This window comes from Eptatretus burgeri, unplaced genomic scaffold, assembly GCF_056783735.1.
Source record: "Eptatretus burgeri isolate ZD-2024b unplaced genomic scaffold, Ebu_testis_v1 Ebu_testis_scaffold_3181, whole genome shotgun sequence".
NCBI lineage: Eukaryota > Metazoa > Chordata > Myxini > Myxiniformes > Myxinidae > Eptatretus > Eptatretus burgeri.
This window is the reverse complement of record NW_028225130.1, coordinates 24,634-46,648: the sequence shown is the minus strand read 5'-3', so window position 1 is coordinate 46,648 and position 22,015 is coordinate 24,634. Positions and strand designations below refer to the sequence as shown.

At 46.8% G+C, this 22,015-nt stretch overlaps 2 protein-coding genes across 12 annotated transcripts in view; one reads left to right on the top strand and one right to left on the bottom strand.

Annotated features, from left to right (window-relative positions):
- The window catches only part of LOC147006387 (uncharacterized), a 32,076-nt gene extending 17,242 nt beyond the window's left edge, over nucleotides 1–14,834 (bottom strand). For 2 of the 6 annotated variants that reach the window (XM_085868938.1, XM_085868935.1), the window contains exons 1-11: nucleotides 14,717–14,834; nucleotides 11,740–12,083; nucleotides 11,321–11,494; nucleotides 11,015–11,188; nucleotides 10,661–10,846; nucleotides 10,283–10,456; nucleotides 9,947–10,123; nucleotides 8,997–9,289; nucleotides 8,677–8,853; nucleotides 5,189–5,353; nucleotides 4,137–4,424 (exon numbers count right to left, since the gene is read on the bottom strand). In XM_085868938.1, coding sequence (XP_085725064.1) covers nucleotides 8,841–8,853; nucleotides 8,997–9,289; nucleotides 9,947–10,123; nucleotides 10,283–10,456; nucleotides 10,661–10,846; nucleotides 11,015–11,188; nucleotides 11,321–11,494; nucleotides 11,740–12,072 — 1,524 coding nt within the window. In that variant the 5' untranslated portion in view covers nucleotides 12,073–12,083; nucleotides 14,717–14,834 and the 3' untranslated portion in view covers nucleotides 4,137–4,424; nucleotides 5,189–5,353; nucleotides 8,677–8,840. Of the gene's footprint in view, nucleotides 1–4,136; nucleotides 4,425–5,188; nucleotides 5,354–8,676; nucleotides 8,854–8,996; nucleotides 9,290–9,946; nucleotides 10,124–10,282; nucleotides 10,457–10,660; nucleotides 10,847–11,014; nucleotides 11,189–11,320; nucleotides 11,495–11,739; nucleotides 12,084–14,036; nucleotides 14,324–14,716 lie in introns of those variants that run through there. The other 4 variants (XM_085868939.1, XM_085868937.1, XM_085868940.1 and 1 more) reach the window with 4 other exon arrangements.
- The window catches only part of LOC147006386 (uncharacterized), a 39,910-nt gene that overhangs the window by 1,072 nt on the left and 16,823 nt on the right, over nucleotides 1–22,015 (top strand). For 4 of the 6 annotated variants that reach the window (XM_085868950.1, XM_085868947.1, XM_085868948.1 and 1 more), the window contains exons 1-2: nucleotides 15,035–15,288; nucleotides 15,408–15,502. The exons of 1 other annotated variant lie outside the window; for it this stretch is intronic. In XM_085868950.1, the coding sequence (XP_085725076.1) occupies nucleotides 15,035–15,288; nucleotides 15,408–15,502 (349 nt within the window). Of the gene's footprint in view, nucleotides 1–15,034; nucleotides 15,289–15,407; nucleotides 15,503–22,015 lie in introns of those variants that run through there. One more of the 6 variants, XR_015054869.1, reaches the window with a different exon arrangement.

The window sequence follows — 22,015 nt, the reverse complement described above, 5'->3', positions numbered from 1 at the left end:
TCTCATGACCTCCTCTCCAAGCAGGGAAGATCTGCTCTGAATCAAGATGGCTCAGGACCGTTTAAACCTTATTCTGTGTGGCAATGCAACAGTGGGCTTTGTCGTGCTCCTGATGATCCAACAGCCATGACAAGTTCTCCATCCACATCTCTCTGACCTCCACCCCCCCCCACCCCAGAGCAGCATCGTCATTATCTCAGAGCTGTCTTGTGTTTTCTATTTCCGACAGAATACAGGACGAACAGTGTGCAATATGTTTACCCTCACCCACCTTGCTGTTTTGGAATAAATTAAAAAGATAAAACCCTTGTGTTTTTGTTTATTACCTTTGTTTTGTTTCTTTTGTGACTTTCCCAGGAAATATCATGGCAGATAGTGATACCAAAGGTGAAGGAGGTAATGTTTTCATCCCTCTCTGTTTATTTGTTTGACTGTGTGCAAGTTGTGGATGAATTCAGCCAAAACATAGTGGACAATTAATTTAATATGATAATTATTTAATATTCAAAGTCATTCCTCACCATGGAGAGATAGAGCCAAAAACGATGCATCGCACAATATTTCAAAATGTATTGAGCCCAATATGTTCACATGGATCAGGTATTGTGTGGCAGAGGTATGCGCTCCACCGAGTGCCCTTCTAGTTTTACCCTGTATTCATTTTATTTTCATGTTCATTTGAATGCTAACATGCTTTTGTATCTATTTCACATGTTTATTTCAATTTTGATATGTTTATTTTTGGCTGCTGTTCTTCCTCTATATTTTCTCGAAGTCCAAGAACAGAACAACCCTGTTCCCAGTGGCCCTTTGTTTCCACGATCTTGGCATTTTCCATGAACCGAACTCCCACGATATTTTAGGGTTTACTGTATGGCATGGAATACGGGGCAAAGGGAAAGTGTCCTTTCTGATCATTCAGGTCTGACCAGACTCACTTCATGATCACCTGCTTGACCACCATATAATGCTTGGACTGGTGATTTTTACTTTTTCTTTGACATGTTGCACCATTCTCATCCTTCTTAACCGAAGTAAGCCATTCATGCAAGACGTGTGAATTTTTTTTTGTTTATATTGTCACGGCTGTGGAAATTCACAGAACACCATAAAGGTCCGTAGTTCAGTTAGATCGATAAGTCTGTTTTCAGTTAGATTTCCCCACCGTTGTTTAATGGGATTTATTCATGTCACAGGGCTGTGATCCTTTGAGATAGCCGTTTTTCTTTACTCTCATTATTTTGGACCAACCACCAACATCACTCTCATCAACCGCTTCACAACAAACGCCAACCACAATTACGCCCATCACCTAACCATCTTCCCCACTACGCCAACTGCTGATCCCCTTCTCCACCAACCAAACCACAACTCTCTATCGGTGGCGTGCGGGTTTTCCCGCCTGTTTTTTCCCGCGCGCCGATCGGGGAGATCGTTCGTCATTGGTTGGTTCATGGAAGTGAGGCGCTGGAGATAAGGAACGCCCCCTTTCTCGAAGCTTCCCGCAGGAGCTGGAAGGGGGAAGAGCGAGGCGTTGGAACTGAGGGATATAAGGGCGTGCAGGACACCAGTTGGTGGCTTTTGGGGTTTTTGTCGTCTACGGGTTGGTGGTTGTCTTCATGGTGGTTCACTGGTGGTCTTCTTCGTGTGCATTGGTGGTTTCATCGTCGTCGAGGTGATGCCTGCTCCTTGGGCGCGCCAAGTCGTGTGTGTTGTGTGTGGTGGTCCGGGTCGAGGCGCGAAGGACGCGAAGGTCAAGGCGCGAAGCGGGAGGCGCCGCTTTGCAGCTCTGCCACGCAGCCTGCGCACCTGGAAGGAGAGCGCCGGAGAGAGCTCACCCACCATCGCACCACGAGGGTGCAGGTAACCTGCAACGGCCTCATGGGGTCCATTCGGTCAACCAGGCTCCACGCCATAAAGGTCTACGGACCCTATCTGGCACCTTCGTCTTTGAGGGTGGCCTTTTTCCTTTCTTTTGAATGAATGTTGGTGGCGCCGTGTCCTGTAAGTAAAAACTGTTAAGTGACTAGATAATTGATTATAGACGGTCGAAGTGCTTTCACCTTGCTCGTGTCTTTGTCTCCGTCCTGTGCATGATTGTTTGCCTGCATACGTGTTTTTGAATACCTGCATTGATTGCATGGCTGTACATACGTGTATAATAAATGTGCTGGTCGAAATGTAACCCGTTTGTCATGTCTTTTTCCTCCATTGGAACGCCATATTGCATCTCGGAATATTAGTTGGGTTTTAAATACCCGTTAAATAGAATTGGATCCGGCGAGGTCGGGCGATAATACCCGCTTGGTTATCACTGAAGAACGGAACGGACCGCTTGAGGGGTTCGTGTCCAAGCCGACCTGCGCCGAGGTACGGTCTCCCGGGAGGCTACCCGCGCAGGTACTTATGTATATCGATATTCGGCGATTGACCCTATTTTGCTCGGGTAGAAAATTCGCTAGGCCGTGGTGGGGTTGAAGACCCACCCGTGACAGGGTTCCGGCGTTGTTCCGGAAGATCACGACTGAATTGTCCGTCCGGTGGGCGAGCGGCCACTATTAGTGAAAAGCGTTCGTTCACACGCCGGTGGGCACGAATTTGTAACAATATATAAGCTATGTGCAGTCAACTACAGTCAGAGAAAGCATACATTGTAACATCGTGTGAAGAGATTTACCAGGATACTCGCTCCGCCCAGTTATTGTAGGAATGTGTAACTTAAGGCCCAGTCACACCTTGACGTTTTAGCCAGATTATGCCGATTTTTTAAAAATTTGTCTAAAACGCTGGTACACGTCGAATACGTTATGGGTCAGTTTTGATAACATTGAGAGCACGCTGAAAAACACTGCCATACGTCGTAGTACGCTGGCTTTAAACGTTGTACTTTTCGGTTGTCCTCAAACTTTCAATGCTTGAAATTTTAAGACTTATGCCAGCGTATGATTCACACGTTCCGCATAACGCTGGCCATAAGTTGTAGGCACGTCACGCGATCGTTGACACACGTCGACACATGTTACCTGTGAGTTACTCATAAGTCGAAACGCGTCGAGGTAATGTTTAGCGTACCCGAAACTTATTTCTAACCTATGAGTAACGTGTTGTACTTACGTTACGCGATGGGTGAAACACATCGACACACGTTACTTGTAAGGTGCTCATAAGTCGAAACACATCAACGTAATGGTTGGCGTCAGTGTTCCAGACTCCCTGTTTTTTTTTTTTTCTTCCTTCCTTCGATATGATGGTAATTTTGACACTTCGATTTCTCGTGCGGTTATAATATAATATAATTAATAGGCTGCTGCTCAACAAATTAAATCATAACCGCACTGTACACTGAACACCGTCATACCGAAGAAAAAAAAAAACCGTGAGTCTGGAACACTGACGCTAATTATTACCTTGACGTGTTTCGACTGATGAGTACTTTTCAAGTAACGTGTGTCGATGTGTGTCAACGATCGTATATCGTGCGTCCAACTTATTCCCATCGCATGCGGAGCGTGTGTCATACGGCAAGTACGTCGTCAAATTTTCAACATGTTTAAAATTACAAGACGTACTCCCCTTACTACGACGTATGATAGCGTACTTTAGCGTTCTATTCACGCATACCAAACTTTGTTTGGTATCTGTTTGGTATGTTTGGTATCCAAACTTTGTTTGGTATGCATACAAACATACCCATACCGTATTTGACGTGCGCCAACGTTTTAGACGCATTTTTCAGAGGTCTGCATACGCTGGCAAGATCGCCAAGGTGTAACTGCGATGTTGACACTTCCATTTCTGCGGTGGTTATGATTTGAATCGTTGTGCGGCAGCCTTTTCATAACCTATGCCACGTCATCGTCGGCGATACGTGCAGCGATATGCCTAATTAAACTATCGTTGGGCATAGGTTGTGAACGCCGACAACAGGTTCAGCATTCGTTGGTATAAGTTATCAATAACACAACGAAACGTTCTGTGTCCATTACTAATATGTTGCGCATAAGACCAAGTCGTTATGAATACGTCCGAATCTTTAAAAAAAAAACATCAAAAGTTCAACGTAAGCCAGCGTTTTACATACATTTTAATACGTTGCCATTGCTGGCTAAAACGTCAAGGTATGACTGGGCCTTTACCGTATTCTCAGATCATTTTAAATGATTCCTCTTTGCTCAGGCTAATCTCTGCTGCTGCAGGAGCACAACTTTCAAGAACGGCTCTTCACGCTTATGTGTGTTGGAGAGTCTTGTGGCTCCACGTCCTGCTGCTTCAAACAACCTTTTGGGCCGTTGTGCTCTGAATCTCGCCTCCCTCTTCATGATCCTTTTACTCTTTATGAGAGGTGGCATTATCCTCTTGTTGTCCCTCCGAAGAAAATTGCATTTTCCATCACTGAAGTGCACATTTCTCTTCAGGAACTTCATCTGCAAAACACATCCCAACTCGGCAACACATCAGTGCATGAAGTGTTTGTAATTTCACCTGGTGTATGAGACCGGTACTGAACCTAATTCTAAACTGTGTTAAGTTTTTCCTGTTATTGAACAGATTGATCATGTTGAGGTGAAACTGTGAGCAAATATGACTGTCGCTATCTGGGATCTTGGCACAGTGACAGATGTCCAATCGACTTTCCTTGAGAATGATGTATTTTCATGCCAGTGGTCCAAAAGACCTCACAGTGATCAAATCACAATGAGGCAAACAGACCGAGCAATCGTAGTTGCAAAAATAAAAGAGCATAAAACAAGTATGCTGTGATCACAATGAGGGATTACGGGAGGGAGGCCGTGGTCCCCTTTCCAGGGGGCCGTTGGGAGCACAATTTAAGTTTGGGCATGGTCACGATGCCGCATGGCCAGTTTGGTCTGAATACAGTTGTTTGTTCCTGAGAAGAAGATTTTTGAATGAAACACCAATATTGGGGGCAAGCCCCCCTTTCACTCCCCTTAAATGGGTGCTGGATGGGGAGCACAACCCCATGAGACCTTGCTGTTCTGATGTGTTCCACTAAATTTGGTCCGTATCGATCAGGTAGTTTATGACGAGATGTTTTGTTCAGTGTTAATGGATGTACAGACGGCCGGACACTGGGACCTACTCTGAGCTTATTTTGGAGAAATAACCGAGTAATTTGTTCAGATCGCTAATAATATTTATGAGCCCCCGACATCGTAAGCATATTCACCTGCTGAAAAGTCGGACAATCCTGTTTTCCTGCAGGCCTGATCGGGTTCAACAAAGGGTTCTCCAAGAGCTCGCCCTCGCTTTCCTGCTGAGCCTCCTTCAAATGTCGTTCGAGCTGCACAACACGTGAAGACTGCGTTTGGCACAGCCTCTTGATGTCTTTGACCTAAAAATGAATTCAGGGAATAGAGGGGACAAAGAAGAGACACATTATATCAAAGAAAATTATTTTCCTCCACCATGGAGCATCTCAACCTAATGTACAGTAGATTAAAGAAAAATCGTTCAGATTGTGAAAAAAGTGTGAAATTTGGCACACATGTCCATTTTTATATGTTCTTTCATGTAAGAGCAGGACACACCTGATCAGAATACATTTATGGCCGCCATCTTGAATTTCAAAATGGCTGCCACCGAAATTTTTTTTTACAATATCTCGGTCACCAAGAGACCGAGCAAAATGAATAAAGAGTCTAAAACTCTAATCCAATGTTTTCACACACAAGGAGTCCAATAAACACACTTAAAATGCTCTATTGTCAGTCTTTCTGCTTTAAAATGACATACACACTGTCCCAAGTATAGTTCATCTGGTCGAGATACAGTTCTGACTTCAATCTGTCTGATAAGTTCCTGCACAATGGCAAAGTTCAGTGGACAGGAGAGATGCACAGAAACATTTGCATGGTGGTCTGCATGTCTTTTTGCAGCCGCATTTGATCAGCTCTGTACAGGATTTGGCCGCCTCGGCAAGTGCTCTCCAGAAAGGTTCAATGTCGTTCTTCATCCATCCCCAGCCACATGGGCTTGATAACTGCTGCTTAGATATCAGCGCTTGGACCCAGATGTGTCCTGCCTGGTATGTCGACCTCTTGATATGTTCCGTGAGGGCTGCCTTTGTGGGGGGGGGGGGGGGGGTAGGCGATCTATTTGTCTTCCTTTTGCGAACAGAAGCTTCCTTGCCTGATTCACCTTGGTGCATTCACTGGTTCTTTCATAAAGACGTATGATGAACCTTTCCAGTTGACACACATTCTCATCTGAGACTGATGAAGGCTCTTGGGATAAACTCAAGAAAGTGTCCGTTATATCAGGGAAATTGGTCCAGGTGTCCCAAGCGGTTTTCTTCCCAATACCACTGAATGACGACGATGTGTCACAGCCAGTGAAGGCATGGAAGAACAGAAGAGCTTTGGCCTTATTTTCACCAAGACTGTTTGCAATCGTGTGAGCCGGTATTAACCTGGAGTGTTTCTTGACTCCATATGCAACCCATAGTTTGTCAAGGGATAAAGCGTGATATATGGCAATTGCAAGGTCAACAACGTCAGTGTCGACTGACCTGATCAGTATTCTGTGATGGCCATTTTGTGCACAATGGAGAACATGCAAGAATAACCTCGTATCGGCTTCTTCATGGTTGCATGGAGCAAGAGAAGATTTGATGTTGCACTCTTGGGAAGAGATGACATTGGCATCTTGTGTGCTATATAGCTCCTTCTCTTGTGTGGATAACTTAGCGACGCACTGTGACAGGTAATGATACAGCTCACTCTTATTTTGGTCCACGCGAAGAAAGCTCTGCCAGTTCTGTGGAATTGGCGTATAATTTGTGACAATAATGCGGCTCCCCGTTCCCCTCCTCTTTCTCGATGAACTCTTCAAACTGTTGTCAATATACCGATCCCATATAACATCCAGACGTTTTGTGTTTTGCAGATTTCTCAGTACATAAGGCAAGAACACATTTTCAGCATAGTCTCCGAATGTTGAGCAGGACTTAGGAAGCAGCATATTGACTAAAACAGATCCATAGAGAATCTTGGCATCTACCTCTGGTGTACCACACTCAGAAGCCGTACTAGTAGCCAGCTTGTCGAAACATCCAATAAGGTCTGATTTAGTACACTGCCTCAGTTCTCCCATGCCTGATAGAGAAGGTGGTGATCCCTGGTTTTCATGACTGAAGAATTCATCCATGTCCCCTTCTCAGGACTGACAAGATATGTACATTCTGCCAAACAACTCACAGTTGCTTTTCAGAATCCTAATTTGCTGTGATGTTCTGGAGTGTTTTGAGGGTGAAGTCTTGTGGAAGGGAGCCATGTTGTTCTTTGGTATGATGTCTGAAATTGGTTTTACTCGCTGCTCCAAGCGTTCAGCAGCAGATGTGTCATATTTTGACTGCCCATTTGCTTCCACTTTCCTCAGCCTAAAGATTGCACCTTCTGTCATCACCTCCTTTGTGTCCAGCACGTTCAGATCATTTGCATCTTCTGTGAAGGGATTACCTAATTCTTTAAATGTTGCAACCACAGCTTTGACGTGTTGGGAAAATTTCAACTGAGTGGATTGTCCCTGATCATGGTGCTCTGTAGATTTTGTGGAAGTAATTCCAAATGAATTCTCAAACTCGTCGATGATTCGAGGCATCCTCTGGAAAGGCATCAATTTGATGAAACTCCAAAATATTCTCAGCAAATAGTTTGTCGCCGCATTCTTTCTCACTTCCTCTATATTTAGCTATGCTGGGATTAACAAGCTTTTCTTCAGTGTCCTGTTGGCAAATTGCACACAATTTCCAGTCAATCAAGGCTGTTTTCTCTGGGCATTGTCTTTAAGAAGATGCACCTTCACCAGCATCGATTATCTTGCGCTTTTTGGACATCGTTATCGCATGTCAGTGCAATGGAATCACCGTATCAAATGTCCTGAAAAATGGGGGAAAAAATGTTAGTCCACCACCATTACAATTTACAACATATATTTCTGGTTATACACATCTATACATGCATACATCTCATTATTTTCAGACAGCAACTGATTTTTAGTGCATCAATTGCAATGCAGATCATATTCATGCATGCAAAGAGTGATCGTGATTGACCCACGCACAGGGATGTTCTCTGGAACGCATGGATCGACTGACAGCTGAAACGACCACGGACCATAGTTTCAGAGTGAATGACAGACAGACTCTGAGAAGTATAACACCTTTTAAAACATTATATTGAAAATTAAATTGGATAAAGCCATTTCCACACGCTCATAACATTTAGATATCAAACATGGAGCAAACACTTTAAGTATTTAGTTGTTTATGAAAGGGTCTCATTTCGATTTTTAAGCAGAAAGACTGAAATTGGAGCATTATAAGTGTGTTTATTGGATTTCTTATGCGTGAAAACATTGAATTGGACTCTTTATTGAAGTGCTTACACCAAGATATCACTTTGTGACCAAGATATCGTAAAAATAGTTTTCGGTGGTGGCCACTTTGAAACTCAAGATGGCGGCCGTAATTGTAGTCTGATCATGTGTGTGCTGCTCTTATATGAAAGAGCAGATAAAAGTCGTCATGTGTTCCAGTTTTCACACTTTTTCACATTTTGAACGATTCTGGTGAAATGTTGACTTCATCTACTGAACTACGAGTACACAAGGACACGTTCAATTTAATTCAGATTTAAATTGTCATCAGGAACTCACCTGCTGGAGTGACTTTGTGAGCTGTTCTTGCCCCACTTTCAACCACTCAACCATTCTACTTATTGCAGCAAGCTTTACATTGTGCTGCTTTATGTCCTCCTCAGTTGCATTTTGCTGCAGAAAATTATTCACGGAATGAACCTGTTCCTCGTCTTGTTTTCTCATCAGGAGCTGTTCCTGTCAAATCACGTAACACAAAGGACATGCATGATCAATGAGTGATGCACATGCCTGACCAGGAATACGAGGCATGCATGGTAAATCAAGAGATTTACCAGGATACTCACTCCGTCCAGTGATTGAAGGAATGTGTAACTTACCGTATTCTCAGATCATTTTCAATGATTCCTCTTTCCCAGGCTAATCTCTGCTGCTGCAGGAGCACAACTTTCAAGAGCGGCCTTTCATGCTTTCGTGTGTTTCGATGAGTCTTTTGCTCTTTTGTGGTTCCACGTTCTGCTGATTCAAACAATCTTTTGAGTCGTTGTACTCTTAAACTATCCTTCTTCACAATCCTCTCACTCTTTATGAGAGGTGACATTATCATGCTATTCTGCATCCGAAGATGATTGCGTTTCACGTCATTGTGCACATTTCTCTTCAGGTCCTTCACCTGCAAAACACATCCCGTGGAGGCAACATGTCAGTACATCAAGTATTTGTTATTTTACCTCGTGTCTGAGACCGGGACTGAACTCAATGTTAGATTGTGTCAGTTTTTACCATTTATTCCATTTAATTGATGAAGCAATAGCACTTGTCCAACTTCTATGTACAAAAAATATAGTCTCGTGGGGACTGACGGTTATTTCTCTAACGGGTGGGGTTAAATGAGGGATTAGGGGGAAGGGGATCTGGCCCCCTTCCTGAAGTGTTACGGTCATGGGGAGCACAACTTATGTTGATGGCATGGTCCTGATACTTCATGAAGAGTTTGGTCTGCATCTGTTTGTGGGTTTCTGAGAAGATGTTGGAATAAATTACCTGAATTCTAAGGAAAAAAACACCTTTTCAGCCTCTTTTGAGGGGGCGGATCCAGATGGGGTGCACATCCCCATGAGACCTGACTCTTCTGATGCATCACACCAATTTTGATCCCTATCACTCACGTAGTTTGTAAAATGTTTCACTCAAGTGTTAATGGATGTACGGATAGACGGACGGCCGGACGCCGGGACCCACTCCTGAGCTTATTTCATAAATAAATCCCAGTAATTTGTTCAGATCGTTCAGAATATTGATGAGCCCCCGACATTGTAAGAATATTCACCTGCTGAAAAGAGGGACAATCCTGTTTTCCTGCAGGCCTGATCGGGGTCATGACACGGTTCTCCGAGAGCTCACGCTCACCCTCGCCCTCACTTGCCTGCAGAGCCTCCTTCAAACATCGTTCAAGCTTTTCAACACGTGAAGACTGCGTTTGGTACAGCCTCTTGATGTCTTTGACCTGAAAATGAATTAAGGGAAGAGAGGGAATAAACAGGAGACAAAGTATATCACAGAAACGAACAGGCTATAGCATTTCCCTCGACCATGTCGCATCTCAACCTGGTCCACGAGGACACGTTCAATTTGATTCAGATTTAAATGATCATCAGGAACTAACCTCCTGGATTGCTTTTGAGACCCGCTCTTGCCCCTCTTTCAGCCACTCAGACATTCCGCTTATTGCAGCAAACGTTACATTGTGCTGCTGTTCGCCCTCATCTGTGTTTTGCTGCAGACAATAATTCTGGAAATGAACCTCTTCCTCATTTAGGTTCCTTTTCAGGAGCTGTCCCTGTGAAAATCACGCGACACAGGACACACATGATCAATGAGTAATCGTGTTTGCACAAATAAATGAGTATAAAACAAGCACGCTTCGATCACACCCAGGAAACAGATGAAGGAAATTCCATGTGTCCAAGTTCTCCGAACAAAATAACTTGTTACGATCACACTCGAAATATTGTCTCGCCCCCGAGATCGTAAGAGTAGTCACCTCATGAAAAGATGGACAATCCTGTTTTCTTGCAGGCTCAATTGGTTTCATCGGAAGGTTCTCCAAGACCTCCTCACCCTCATCCTCACCCTCACCCTCGTTTGCTTGCAGAACCTCCTCCAGATGTTGCTGAAGCTCGACAACATGAAACATCTGTTCTTGGTTTCGCTTGTTGAAGGCTTTGATCTGAAAATGAATTGAGGAAATATTAGGAATAAAGAGAAGACAAAGAACATCACAGGAACGAACAGGCGACATGATTTCCCCGACCACATTGTACCACAACGAATCTCAGCCTGGTACACAAGGACACATTAAATTTGATTCACATTTCAATTATCATCAGGAGCTAACCTGCTGGACTGCCCGAGTGAGTCCGTCCTGCCCCTCTTTAAGCCACTCTACTATTCTCCTTGTTGCTGCAAACTTTTCGTTGTGTTCCTTTGTGTCCTCCATTGCATTTTGCTGCAGACAATGATTCACAGAATGAACCTGTGCCTCATCTTGTTTCCTCCTCAGGAGTTGTTCCTGTCAAATCACGTGACACAAAGGACATGCAGATGAATGAGTAATGCACATGTCTGGAACTGAATATGGGGAAAAAGGGAAAGTGTCTTTTCTGATCACTCAGGTGTGACCAGAATGCCACAACTTGCTCACCTGCACCACATGGTGCTGCTCCTGGCGATGCTTTGCATGTAGTTCAGTGTCCTGCTCCATGAAGAACACCACTCTGCTCGTTGGTTGAAGGTCCATGGTGAGCTGTTCATTCTGAACATGAAGCTCTTCAAGACACTCACTCTCCTGAGACATTTTCATGTCGTGCCATCGTCCCTGGAACATATGAAAATAAATATCATCACTGCATTAAACAGAGGGAAACTTTCAAAGTTAACACTGTGCACGGTTTGCTCTGTGCAATGATTATATCAGAAATGAAGTGATGAAAAAAACTCTTAAAAAACAAACTTGTGACCTTTGATCAAATTAACATATTGTTAATGAACCCTCCACAAGGGCTTCCCCAAAATGACATCATCACCTTCAGGTTTGCACAATTGGTGGGACAAGGGATTTACCTTCTCCCAAAAATGGGTCTTCTTCTTCTTCTTCTTCTTCTTCTTCTTCTTCTTCTTCTTCTTCTTCTTCTTCGGTTCATTCACCTTCTCATCTTCACTTCCTTCAGTTGTGTGATTGTGATTTACACACAGCAACCCCTTCATGTTGTTCATAAACCTCTTGAACAAGGTTTTTCTCCTTGGTGAAGCCACGTGGTTTTCATCAAAGGTTGTTGCTGCTGTTGAAGTTTCCTTCGTTTTCTGAAGGTCTTCAGTATGCATGGTGGTTGTGGTGGTTGTGCCAGTTGCACCATCCACCACCAAAGCTCTCTGATCACAACGTTTCCTCACCATATTTCCTCGACCTGCAAATCATTTGGGGAAGATGGGTTGAAATTACGTGTGAGGTTCATCATTATCATTGATACTGTAACGTATTCGGGTCTTCATTGATCACGGTCATGTCAGGCAAAGTCACCTTTGGTTTCCCACCGAGCAATCTGAGTGATTGGTTTTCAATAAAACATGTGAACAGTCACAAACAGGTGTACACACACGAACCAACGCTTCTGTACACAGCATTTCCCTCCAAGACAGAGCAAGAAGGCAGGCTGATGATGTCACAATCATTATCAACAATAATGAAGCACACACCAACAAACACACACCAACACACACAGATACACACACACACACACCAAAGTTATCAACCTCAGTAAGAGATGAACCCGAAACGTGAACAACGACAAACAACCTCCGTCTGCTGTCACGGATCGAAATACGACAGAAAACAAGAAAAAGAGCAATCGGACATTGCAGACTCTCGCCAGAACTTGTTTTGTGTTGTTTTTTTGTGGTGTTTGTGTTGTTCTGTGTGCTGTTTGTGTTGTTTTGTGTGGTGTTTGTGTTGTTTTGTGTGGTGTTTGTGTTGTTTTGTGTGGTGTTTGTGTTGTTTTGTGTGGTGTTTGTGTTGTTTTGTGTGGTGTTTGTGTTGTTTTGTGTGGTGTTTGTGTGAAACAAGGAAAAAGCAAAGATGACGTCATCAGGAGGAACCTGGATCGGATTCACATTTCAGCTGCTCCTCCTCTTCCCTCAAACACATCCAGCCACAGCCAAGTGAACCTAATGAATTAGAAATAAAAAAAGAACACAGATCCAACAAATATATAAGTCTGGGGTCGAGTCCGATGAGATTGAAATTTAAAATCTCTATTCCTCATCACTCTGAGATCATAATTGTGAAGTTTCACTTCGATTGATCGATTGGTTCAAGAGAAATAATTTAAGATTTTCCCTCAATCCAAAATGGCTGCCAGACCATGTGACGTCAATTACTTGTGAAAACCCTCGTATCCCCAAGGTTTGCGGAACGTTTGTGTGAAGTTTTCCCTCGATTTGTGCAACTGTTCTTGAGAAGAATATTTTTATTGGTTTTCGGGTAAATCCAATATGGCTGCCAAACCATGTGACCTATGATATCACATGTGTGATCCTGTGGTTACTCATGGATAGGCGGTCACATCTGTTCACCTCCATCTGTTTCACCTCCATCTGTTCATCCATTTCAGAGAATATTTTTGAAGGTTTAAAAAAAAAAAAATGGCTGCTGAATCACGTGACCGATGACATCATCAATAAATTTTTCTTTGTCCCATTTTGTTCCAAGACGACCCTGAAATTTTTTTTTATACTCATCAGATGTTGCATTCTACACTTGCAATTATGACGTCATAATGAAGGCACCTGTGACATCATAAAAAAATCACCCTCATTCCTGAAGACGAGTACTTGCTGTGTGCCGAGTTTGAATTTTTTCCTCGGTGTAGTTTCAGAGATACAGAGGATCAAAGTTTTTCTGTTTTTCAACATGGCTGCCACCCCACGTGACTTATGACGTCACAATTATCAATACAACATTCCAAAAAAGGAGTCGATCCTGTGTTGAAAATGTTCTCTCGATCAGATAATCAGTTGTGGAGAAAAACACTAAAGTTCTGTGTGGAGAAAGAAACAAACAGAGAAATGGAGAATCACTCAGAGAGGGAAACCTGGTGAAACAGAACGTCACTGGGAAACACACACACCTGCACCAGGTGAACAGGTAACCTTTTGTATCCCACTGATAGTGTGGATATGAATGTGTATATGAACCAGAATCTCATCAAATGGTCCTTGTTCCACACCCAACCTGTCCACCAAGGTCCGTCCGAACCCGTCCATCACCTTCTGAGATATCGTACTCACAAACACACAATGGAGTTCACATTCGCTAAAATCACAGCCGAACAAACAAGAGAGTAAATAAGATTCGTACTCACAGATTTAACCAGGACACCTGTTGGGATTTTTAAATACAGGTAATCCAGGTACAGAACACCTGTCGAGATTTTTAAATCCAGGTAATCCAGGTACAGAACACCTGTCGAGATTTTTAAATTCAGGTAATCCAGGTACAGAACACCTCATGAGATTTTATATGAACGTTCTCCAGTGAACACTCTTGTCGATCCTGAAGTTCTTTGGAAGAAAAGCTTTTGTTTCGACGTTGGTCGTTTAAATATGAAATGTGACGTCACAGAGGAAGTCACACGTCATAGAGACCATTCCACCCCCCCCCCCCGCACACTTCGCTGTTGTTGTTTGTTGTTCACCTTCACAATTGTTTCCATCGTTCATGACGTCAAAAACGTGACGTCACTGTTCAAAACGAGAATCTCTTCAGATACTTCAGGAGGGAATTATTCTGTGTGTTTATTTGTTCCTCCGCTGGAAGCTGATGGAGGCCGAGTCAGGATGAACATTTTGGTATTTCGAACGTTAATTTCACTCAATCTTTCACTCATTCTTCATTCATTCCTCATTCATTCCTTCATTCATTCCTTCACTCATTCCTTCACCCCATCATGCCGACACGCAGGTGTAATTACAAACTGGTGGTTTTGGAAACCTCAAGGTTTCCTCCTTTAAATATTTAGTTTTATCCTCGAGGTTTTCAAACCTTGGTGGAGAGGTCGTCATGAGGTGATTGGTGACGTCACGATATAATTTACGATCGACGTCATCATGTTGTTGTTGTTGTTGTTGTTGTTGTTGTTGTTGTTGTTGTTATTGTTGTTGTATGACGGGCATGATCCAACTCCGGGATAATCGGCGGTCTCGGCGTCATGTACAAGAGGGTCACGTGGGTGAGGAATGATTAAGAATGATGATCGTTTCCCTTTATCATTTGTCCCCCCAAGTTCCAGGTGTGTAGACCGACCGAGTTTACACATGGTGTTGTAAGGGAGGGAGGCCGCAGGATTGATTTAACGTTTCCATGACAACGGTTTTGTCTCATGGTAAATTTTCACACCTGAGAAACATTAATTCATTATCTTGTTCCAAACACCCGGTGTGTACGAACAATGGACGATACTTTAGGGGAGAAATCGACCGGATTGAAAAATCACACAGCGGGACAAACCGGGCAGGGGCAACAACGAAGCTCTGTACCCAGCATGCATTGCGCGGTCCCACCACCACCACCACCACCACCTTCCCCGCCCCCTGCTGCTTGTTTCGCCACCACAGGTAAGAACATCACCTGGAAAAGATCTTACACTTTACTTCATGTCTCCGTGTTTAATAACATATGTACATTAATCACGTGATCCGTGTATGGTTCTATTTTCACGGATTATCATCAACAGGTCGACCAAGACCGCTTTAAGGGGAGAAACGGAGTGTGAAGGGGAATCGGATGAAAATGATGATAAACATACCCCGCATCGGGATAACTATCAGGGTGAGTGTTTATTAGAGAACATTGTACTTTACGGTAATTCCACATATCGACGGTCCCCTGTGCCAGTGCGCATGCGCAGCCTGAGCCGGAGCCAGGGATGTTGTGGGTGTTTCAACCTGTTCAATACTTGTTTGATTATTGTCGTTCCACGCTAATAAAGTGGTCGAACAAATTGAACTCTGTTCTTATTTATAATCAAACAAGTTGATGCAGTCGAGTAAAGATCGTCGGTGCTGAGGAGGACGCGACTGGGTGAAAACGGACCACGAGAACGTCGACAGTGAGTTTGGATTTCTCGGGTCCTGTACCCAATCTTCGCCCCCAGGACACTGTACACACGTGTGCATCACCGAAAATAGAACGTTTACTCCAGAATAACTGTTCCTATGGTGCCGGTGGAAGCAGAGTGCCCGATCGAGGGTTGTGACTATATGGCTACACACACAGAGGCGGCAGTGGTGGCCGCCATGTTGAGTATAAACGCCACTGTGCACGTCGCCGCCCCGAGGGCGGCGAGCTCGAATGCCAAGATGGAGAAACTCAAGCGTCCCTCCATAGCACTGGCCGGAACGGGCGAGGCCTGGTCGTACTTCATAACCCGCTGGGGCGAATACAAAACAGGTACTAAGCTTGTCGGACCGGACATAGTCGCGCAGCTACTGGAGTGCTGTGAGGAGGAGCTGAGAAAGGACCTCACTCGCGCGGCGGGTCGGAGCCTCGTGGGCAGCGATGAAGAAGACGTCCTCGCCGCCATGAAGGCGCTCGCCGTCCGGACGGAGAACACGATGGTAGCTCGAGTGGCCCTGTCTAACATGCGGCAGGGACACGAGGAGCCCGTCCGGTCGTTCCACGCCCGCATCAAAGGGCAGGCGGACACGTGCAAGTATGAAATGAAGTGCACCAAGGCGGGGTGCGATCAGGTCAACGACTTCACCGAAGAGATATTGCGCAACGTGGTTGCCCGTGGCATCGCGGACCAAGCAATACAACTTGACCTACTCGGTGAGAAGAACCAGGACATGCCATTAAAGGACATGATAGAGTATATCGAGGCCAAAGAGTCTGGAAAACGCTCGGCATCGCGCCTGCTTGACACTCAGAGCACGGACTCGATCAGTAGTTCGTATCGGCGGGGAAAGCGACAGGACGTCCGCGCCAGAGTAGGAGCCAGGCCGGAAAAACGGAAGGCCAAGCCCGAAGGAGTATGCATCTACTGCGGCGAGGTGGGCCACGGCAAAACGCCTCAATGGCGCGCCAGACGCGCCGAGTGCCCCGGATACGGTAAAAAGTGCCGGAAGTGTGACCGCCAGAATCACCTCGACAAGGCGTGCCTGGGCGGCCGATCGGCAAGACCCCCATCTAAGGAGACCGACGGGATGTACGACGAGCAGACGGCAGCCTTCGTCGAGCTATGCACGGTCACCATGGCCAGCACAGAGGACGAAATGCGCACGCTTCCCCTCGCTCACCACCTGTACGATGATATGTGCGATAAGTGGATGAAACGCATATCCGACCCGCAGCCATACGTCAACCTCTCTCACCAACAAGCGCGAGGATTACAAAGCGCTGGGTTTTAACCTCCTGAAACACACCCGCGCGGTAACCCTACCCGCTATGGCAGACACGGGTGCCAGAGCTGCCTGATCGGCATTAAAGTCGTCCAACAAATGGGCCTGAGTACCGAGGACCTCATACCTGTATCCATGACCATGAAGGCCGCAAACAACAGAGGAATTCGTATCCTCGGAGCCGTGGTAGTCAGATTCGCCGGTAACAGTGATGACGCTCGGAGATTGGAGACGCGCCAAATCGCATATGTGACGGACTCTTCAGACCGCATCTTCCTCTCCCGCGCGGCCTGCATGGACCTGGGAATGATCTCGGACAGATTCCCGACACTCGGAGAGGTGAATCTGACAACCTCGGAATTGTGCGACTGCCCGCGACGCGCGGGAGCCGCCGACCAAGCCGACCGCACTCCCCATGCCAGCGACCGAGGCCAACAGAGAGGCACTACAGTCACATTTACTCAGGATGTATGCTCAGAGCACATTCAACACGTGCCCACACCAGCCACTACCGAGAATGACCGGCCCGCCACTACGTCTTATGCTCAGTGAGAACGCGACACCGGTTGCCCATCACACTCCCATCTCCGTGGCCATACATTGGCAAGATGAGGTAAAAGCAGGCCTCGACCAGGACGTTCGGCTCGGCGTGTTGGAGGAAGTACCCGTCGGCACGCCGGTGACATGGTGTCACCGCATGGTAATTTGCGCGAAAAAGAATGGCAAAGCCGCGACGCACCGGCCGACTTTCAGGCCTTGAACAAGCATGCGTTCCGCGAGACCCACCACACCCAATCCCCCGTTCCACCAGGCGAGACACGTTCCTAACGGGAAGCGCAAGACAGTATTCGACGCATGGAACGGTTACCATAGCGTCCGCCTACACGAGGACGTCCGCCTCAAGACGACCTTCATCACTCCATGGGGCGCTACCGGTACCTATCTGCCCCACAAGGGTATATGGCATCGGGGGACGGTTACTCACGACGATACGATGAGATCGTCGCGGACATTGGTAACAAGACCAAGTGCGTAGATGACACGCTCCTATGGTCAGACACGATTGAGGGAGCTACTTCCAGGCGGTCCAATGGCTGGATATATGCGGCCGGAATGGAATCATCCTCAACCCGGAGAAGTTTGTCTTCAGCGCACCCACGGTGGACTTCGCGGGCTTCACCATCACCATGACCGACGTGCGACCGTGCAGCCGCTACCTGGAAGCAATCCACGATTTCCCACAACCGCGTAACATCACCGACGTCAGATCGTGGTTCGGGCTTGTCAACCAGGTGGCATACGCCTTTAGTATGGCCGAACGAATGCAGCCATTCCGGAAGCTCCTGAAAAGTGGAGAACGCTTCCAGTGGTCCATGGAGTTAGAGGACATATTCCGCGAGTCGAAAGACGTGATCGTACAAGAAATCGAACACGGTGTCCGCATATTTGACAAAACTAAGCCAACATGCATCGCCACGGACTGGTCGAAGGAGGGAATCGGATTCTGGTTGCTTCAAAAGCACTGCCGATGCGTGCCAGTTAGACCATTCTGCTGCACTGATGGATGGAAAATAACCCTGGTCGGCAGCAGATTTACACACGCGGCAGAATCCAGATACGCGCCCATAGAGGGCGAGGCTCTCGCAGTCGCGGACGCCTTGGACAAAGCGCGCTACTTCGTACTGGGCTGCGAGAACCTGATCGTTGCGGTAGACCACAAACCACTGCTGAAACTCCTTTCGGACAGAGCACTTGACGACATACCCAACCCCCGCCTCAGGAACCTCAAGGAGAAGACCCTGCGTTATCGCTTCCGCATCATACATATCCCGGGCATGAAGAACAAGGCGGCAGATGCCATGTCGCGCAGGCCAGTTGGCACCACGCGACCTCCACTCATGAACCTTCCAGATGACAATGCCACCATAGCGACCCACTTCCAACCAAGCACGCACACCGACGTCCTGTCCCTCCTACGCCAAACTGAGCCGGAGTATGACGACGACGTCGAGGACAACCTGGCATGGTGTGCCGCGGGCCTCGAATCATTGCGATCAGTAACATGGGATCGCGTCAGGGAAGCCACCAGCAGCGATGGCGATATGCACATATTGGAGGGAATGACAATGAACGGCATCCCCGACTCAAAAATCGAGATGCCAGAGACAATTCGCGACTATCACCAGTACCGCGAGAACATTACATCGACAGATGGAGTGATCCTATACAAGGACCGAGTAGTCATACCACCCTCACTCCGCGGCGATGTGCTGAGCACCCACACACGCTGCCCACCAGGGCGTATCAATGATGACCGCCCGCGCAGAATCCTCTGTATTCTGGCCAGGCATGTCGGCCGACATCAGCGCCACTCGGAAAAACTGCGAACACTGCCACCGGATGGCACCATCACAGCCTGGAGCGCCACCAACTCCACCTATTCCGGTCGTTTACCCCTTTCAGGCAGTGTGCTCGGACTTCTTTGTACACAGGGGTGCACACTACCTTGTGACAGTGGACAGATACTCGAACTGGCCGATCATCTCAAAGTCGACGGGTGGCGCCGCCGGACTCATAAACCACTTACGTCGCGCCTTCGTGACGTACGGGACACCAGAAGAGCTCGCGTCGGATGGGGGACCGGAGTTCACCTCCACCGAGACCAGGTCATTCCTGCACAGATGGGCGTACACCACCGCTTGTCATCGGTGGCCTTCCCTCACAGCAACTGTCGCGCGAGGAGATTGGAGTTAAGACAATGAAACGACTTATCACGGACAACACCAGCCCGCAGGGAGAACTTGACACTGACGCTGTGCAGAGAGCGATACTACAATATCGTAACACGCCTGACCCTGACACGAAGATCTCCCCGGCAATGTGTGTCTTCGGCCACCCGATACGCGATTTCATCCCAATTATCCCCGGGAAGTACAGACCGCACGACACTTGGCATGAGACCCTGAAAGCGAGGGAGGAGGCCCTCCGCAAACGTCATATCCGCACAGCCGACACCTGGGCAGAACACACCAAACGCCTTCCGCCACTTGCTGTAGGGGACCAAGTCCGCGTACAGAACCAGACAGGATTCCACCCAAAAAAATGGGACAAGACAGGCAGTATCGTGGAGGTACGCCAACACGACCAATACGTGATCAAGATCGATGGCTCGGGCAGAGTCACACTTCGGAACAGGAAATTCCTGCGCAAGTTTAGCCCAGTTCGCAATGACCAGCTGCCACCCCGGTCTATCTATGATGATCGAGCAACCCGCATCACTGTACCTGCACCCGTTGTAACACCGCAACTGCCTGACCTCGACAGCGAACCCGTGACATCTGCGACGCCAACGGGGCCCACGCCGGCACTGACGTCAGTATGCACACCCCAGCGCAAGACGACACCCGTTTTAGACACGCCAGCAGCACCAGGACGAGGCACACCGAGGCGCGCGATCCTTCAGACGCCACCATCGGCCCCTGAAACCCCGAGAGCCCCATCCCCACTGGGGCCCGATGTGACACCACCAGCACCAGCGATAGGTCAACGCCGATCCACCAGAGCGACCAGCGTGCCTGCCTGGCACAAGGACTACTCCATGGAATAGTCACACGATGGGCGATATAAACTTTTGTTCATTCATTAAACTTAATATTTTCTCAGCCTTTATCTATTAACATAATAAAGACTCGGAGGGAGATAGAGAACATTGTACTTTACGGTAATTCCACATATCGACGGTCCCCTGTGCCAGTGCGCATGCGCAGCCTGACCCGGAGCCAGGGATGTTGTGGGTGTTTCAACCTGTTCAATACTTGTTTGATTATTGTCGTTCCACGCTAATAAAGTGGTCGAACAAATTGAACTCTGTTCTTATTTATTTATCTGGGGAACAAGAGTTACATTGTTCATGTTCACCTGAACCTGAGGATCAAGGTGTTCAGGTGTTATCAACATGTTATCATGGTGTGTGTTAGTGTTTGTTCCACGACCTTGTAACACGGATGGTAATTACTAATTACTAATTACTTATTCACTCCATGTTTTGTAACATGGAATAGGCAAAGCCGAGAAGCGAACGTAGAATTCTTCTGACATTCAATGCAGCAATTTCCGGTTTCTTCGGCCTGGATTCGGGATCAGCGATCAAATAATGTAAATCACGATTAAAAATTATTTTTTGATGATGCGGGAGATATCTTTATTAAAATCAGTGGAGGAAGTATACACCATGTCTGATATTATTTGGGTCTTTCATGTCTCCGACGATGCCTTGATCTCCCGGCATGCATCATTCCCCATGACAAAAACCGGAAACAAAACAAAAACGGAACACTTTCAGAATGTGCTCTCCCAACAATGGATGGAGATCCTCAATGCCAGACATGAAATCAGAGCCATCTCCCTCGTCATATTGTTCCGAATCTGGAAACCATTCAAATTCACACATGCAGTTGCCCCAAAGTTTAGTTATTTCGTTTAGTATATGTGGATAGATTGAATCTCTCCACGATGTCGAATGGGTTAATTTCATGTGTGCGCTGCGGGTTTCTTTTATCGTCAGGTTTTTTACATCTTTAATTCTACCAACGCAAACAAAACCCTCACACCACTCCTCCTCCCACTCTGCGGGCGAACAAGCGCTTCACCCGCCCAACTTTCACTTCACACCATGGCGCGATAACGCACGTGTTTCTAACTCCGGACGTGGGCGGAGGCCCCTCGCCTCGGAGCTCTGACTCCGCCCCATCAAAAAAAGAATGCCTCCCCTGTCGACACTGGAGAAGACAACAGGGCCTCTCTCGGGGAGGAGCACTGAGACGCTGACATGCCCCTCCTCCAATCGCGGCTGGCCACCATGACACCCGAAAAGGACCCGTCCGGAGGCGAGTTACCGGAGAGCGGATCCATCCACCCCACACGGGGGAGGGATAACAATGAT